Here is a 4,434-nt window from a genome sequence, read left to right as displayed (position 1 = left end):
GTGCCTTTTCCAAAGCGCAGCCTGGCTGTCCTTGCGCAACGTCCTCAAGTCTGGGAGTGCACCTCGAGGCATGGCGATCCGGCCGCGGCTTTCTTGAAGGCAGTCTCAGCGGAGCAGCCCAGACTTCTGGAGGGGTCTCATCTCTTCACACTTACTGATGGGGGCGAGCCTGATCTCCTGCCAGGCTTCCCAGCTGTTTAGTTCCAGACCCGCCTGGAGCCTACAAAATAATTAAAAAATAGCTCGCTTCTGCACTCTCGCCCCCATGAGTCACCTCAAGAAGGCTACTTTCCCCAACGCCCCCCTCCCCTGCCAGGAAGGGGAGCAACCCTGCCCTGGGATTTGCCCAAAGTAGCGGGAGGAGGGTTGATGTTTGCTTTGTTATTGAGAGAAGGGGAAGCATGTATGCCTTGAGTGCTTGTGTGTGTGTGTGAGAGTGTGTGCGTGTGAGAGAGAGAGAGAGAGAGAAGAAGAAGAACCAGGAGAGGCCGGTGCCCCAGCTCCCCTCGGGGCCTCAGAGAGCGGCACACACCGTAATTCCCTTTCCAGAGCCCTGCAGATTCCACAAACAATGACATCACTCCGGCGCCGCCGACCAGATTACAGCTGGGGGGATTTTCCTGGGAGCGCGCGGGCCCGGGTGGAGGTGGAGGCGCTCTCCAGGGTGCTGAAAGGGGCGGGGGCGCGGGCTCGCCGCGCGGCGCCCCCCGCCGGCGGAGGCGGACCTGCCCGGCCGGGGGCGGGCAGGGGCGGGCCCGGGGCGGCCCAGGGCGGGACCCGCCGCTTCTGCAGCCCTCATTGGCTACCGGCGGGTGCACGTCACCCAGGCTGGAGCCTTCCTCCCGCCCCAGTGGAATTGGAGCTGAGGAGGAGCTGAAAATGCAGATTTAGCATCAGGCACAGATACACTCGCTCTTTCTCTGAGATACACACAGCTCTCCACATTAGCACCTCTGCGAGCAAGCCGGGCTGCCTGACTACACGGCTTCCCCGCCAGCCAGATGCTAGAGAACACACACTGATTTGCTCCTTTCCAAACCCCTAATCAGTGTTTTTCTCTACACAAAGATTTTTTTAAAACAAGCAACAACAAAAACTATATATATATATTTTTTCTTTTCGTTTTTTTTTTAATTTGCACCTTCCTTGCGGGACCACTGCTCCGCCAGCCTGCGCGCCTCCTAACACCACTTTTCACTCCCAAAGAAAGATGAAAGGTGGCTGTGTCTCCCAGTGGAAGGCGGCCGCCGGGCTCCTCTTCTGTGTCATGGTTTTTGCATCTGCCGAGAGACCGGTCTTCACGAATCATTTTCTTGTGGAGTTGCATAAAGGAGGAGAGGAAGAAGCTCGCCAAGTTGCAGCAGAACACGGTTTTGGAGTCCGAAAGGTAAGACCTCTCTTGCATTTCGCATGTTGTTTCAAAACGGGGGCAGCCCTGCGCAATCTCATTGCAGATTTGCAAGTTTTCTCTCTTTCTTGTGCGATGCAGATATTCTGCCATCGGCTCTTTAACACAACGTTGCCTCCGGTGATCTTTCACGGGTTATGTAATTAAGATGCCCTTCAAATTGTACTCGTAAGGTCATAAAAACAATTTATTGCTCTTTGACTTGGTGGCGAAAACAGGATAACACCTTTCAAACAATGCGGTGCGCCCAGGCTGCTGTCCGAGCTACCAAGTTCTCAAGGCTGCCTGGGGATGAGGTACGAAGTGCTGAACAGCTGGGCTTGGCGTTGGCAGACTCGTCAGGGATGTATCCCCCGCCCCTGCCTCCCGGAGAAAGGGTAGTTTCCGACGCACAAGGCTGGAAGCTTGGACACTGCGATTCGTCTCCGCGCTTTTCGAACCCGGCGCCAGGAGGACTTCCCTCCCTGACTCCTGTCCCGGCTCTTTTCCAGGGAAGGCAGCTCCCTGGCTCCAGGAGACTTGGAGACAGAACTGGTTTTTCTTTCCAAAATCGGGGCTGAACTTCCCCCGCCCCCGCCCACGCCCGCCCACCCCGAAACGTACTCAGCTCTCTACTTCTCAACTCGCAGCTGTAGACGCTGGAGAGGTAGATTTTGAGGGGAGTTCCCTACGGAGAACTCGGGGTGTCTCTCCTGGTATGTGGGCGGCCGGCTTGGCTTCCCCACAAGAAAGCGGGGATCCGCATTCCAAGAAGTTGTCAGAGTTCATCCGTTTGGGCAGCTGGATGAGGTTCCCAGCCTCGGATGCCTCGGAACTCCTTTGGAGACGCCAGGGTACCCAGTCTGGGAGGGAAGGGAGTGGAGAGCACTGGATGGGGGCCGTGGCTGACCTACCTGCTTCCTGTGAAATATCTCGCCAGGGATCTCAAGTGTCCTTAGGGGTGGCGAGGGGTGCGGTGGAGTGAGGGTGCAAGGAGAGACCGCGGCGAGCTGAACCTGGAGGACGGAGGGATGCGATCTGTCGACCAGAGCGCTGACCGGGTGGAGGTCTGTGAGATTCCGGGTCCCGTTTCCTCCCTCCTGATCCAGGAGAGAAGCTAGAGTTGAGCGGTGGGTGCTTCGGTACTGCTCTTGCCCGGCAAGGGCAGCGCGAACTGGGACTCAGTCCCTTCGGTCCGGACTTCCCACGTCTCCAGCCTCCCTCCCAGCCGCCGCAAGGCTCCTTCACCTGCTGCGGGTTCTCCCGCCTCCGTAGGGCGTTGGCCACCGCGATTTCGACCCCAAATGGGTTTGACAGTGAGTTTGACAGAGGTCTGGGAGGCGGCGCCGGGTCTGCCTGTGGCGCGCGGACGGGTCCCGCAGAGGGACTTGTTGCTCCCGGGAAGCGTGGGTGGAGCAGGGGAGAGGAGACGCCAGCTGAGGGTGCAGCCCGCCGCCGCTCTAGCCCAGGGCCTGGGGGCTGTTTACAGAGTGCCGCCAATACAATAAACAAGGAGACCCTCCTTCCTTCCCACCCTTACCCCTGCCCCAAACTTGGCAAGATCCAGGACCCAGGCGCCATAAATATAGTGGTGATTATTATTAGCTGACAGTTATAGGGCACCTTTATGTGATGGAGTCCTTACTTTTCTTTAATACTTTTCTTTAATACTCTCAACAACTCTGAGGAAGCTACAATTATTATTAAGCCTATGGTTCTGATGAGGAAATTGGCTCAGATAAAGGCCCAAGATGAAAACAGCCAAGAATTTAAACCCAGATCTTTCAGAGATGAACTTATGCTCTTCACCCCCTTAGTACATGCCACACCAAGCTAAGTGCTCTGCAGGGTACGTTGGCCTTTAGGGCATGCTGAAAAGGGATGTGGCATCAGGTTCTTTAAAAAGGCTCTCAAAAAAACAAAAACAAAACAAAAGCTCTGGGAAAGGGCTGCGGTTGATGCAGAAATACCTGTTACTCTCTCCCCATACCAGGGCCCTTTCCATGGGGTGGGCAGACATCACTATCCTCTTTACTTCCCCTTTTGAAAATATGCCCTTAGCATTTGATCTTAGAGATGTAACCAAATCTAGGTGTAGCTGAGACTGATAATGTCTTAACATATTTTCTCAAATACTGTCCTGTCTTCTTTTTGTCAAAAGAAGCTTACTTCTTTTTTGTATAGAGGTGAACAGCCTAATAAAGGATTTACAGTTTTGGTGATGGAACTTGAGGAAGGAGGTGTAGAGACAATCTCATCATAAATGAATCTGAATCCTCTCAATACACTTACCTTGAAATCTCAGGGAACTCATACTTTGGGGTGAAATCAGGTACCTAAGCCTCTTTCTCATCCTTTCTTGGAGAGGAGCCCGCTGGTTTTGCAATACAGTCTCAAACCGGCAGTTCCCATCCAGGAGAAATGGGCTTTTTACCTTGCCATCTCCTACTTACCTGTCCATAACCTCTCAGAAGTACTCTTATCCAAATGAGTTTTGCTCTGATACATATTTAAGTAAAAAATCAGTCTATGGCAAGATACTTCTGATGAATTGCTGCACGAAGCTACACTTGTCTAGAATAAACCCTCTTTTCCTCCTTTGGATCCATGTCCACCCATCCCCCAAGGCTGAGCTCCAAACTTTCCCTGATGCCATGAGCTTTCCCTTCTCCAAGTTCCTGTGGGATAAAAAAGCAAAGACTACATGACATAAGCTAGGACATTTCATTACTTGTCCTCTAGTCAGTTCATATATGTAAGTAAATAGGTATGTAAGCGTTGTCTACCCACTTAAAAGTTAAACATTCAGGGATGGGATCTTCTATATTTCTGGTTTCCTCACCAGAGCCAGCATATTATTGCCAGGCTGTAAGAAAACTTCCTTAGTTTTTTTTTTTTTTTTTTTTGTGGTACGCGGGCCTCTCACTGTTGTGGCCTCTCCCGTTGCGGAGCACAGGCTCCGGACGCGTAGGCTCAGCGGCCACGGCTCACGGGCCCAGCCGCTCCGCGGCATGTGGGATCTTCCCAGACCGGGGCACGAACCCGTG

The 4,434-nt window shown here is 53.3% G+C and overlaps 1 protein-coding gene across 1 annotated transcript in view; it reads left to right on the top strand.

Annotated features, from left to right (window-relative positions):
• The first annotated feature begins 864 nt into the window (after positions 1-864).
• PCSK2 (proprotein convertase subtilisin/kexin type 2) overlaps positions 865-4,434 on the top strand; it is a 208,090-nt gene continuing 204,520 nt past the window's right edge. Inside the window, exon 1 of the mRNA XM_007100354.2 lies at positions 865-1,387. Coding sequence (XP_007100416.1) covers positions 1,211-1,387 — 177 coding nt within the window. The 5' untranslated portion in view covers positions 865-1,210. The remainder of the gene's footprint in view (positions 1,388-4,434) is intronic.

Source organism: Physeter macrocephalus, chromosome 14, assembly GCF_002837175.3.
Source record: "Physeter macrocephalus isolate SW-GA chromosome 14, ASM283717v5, whole genome shotgun sequence".
NCBI lineage: Eukaryota > Metazoa > Chordata > Mammalia > Artiodactyla > Physeteridae > Physeter > Physeter macrocephalus.
Note: the sequence above shows the minus strand (reverse complement) of the source record. Positions and strands in the feature narration are given on the sequence as shown.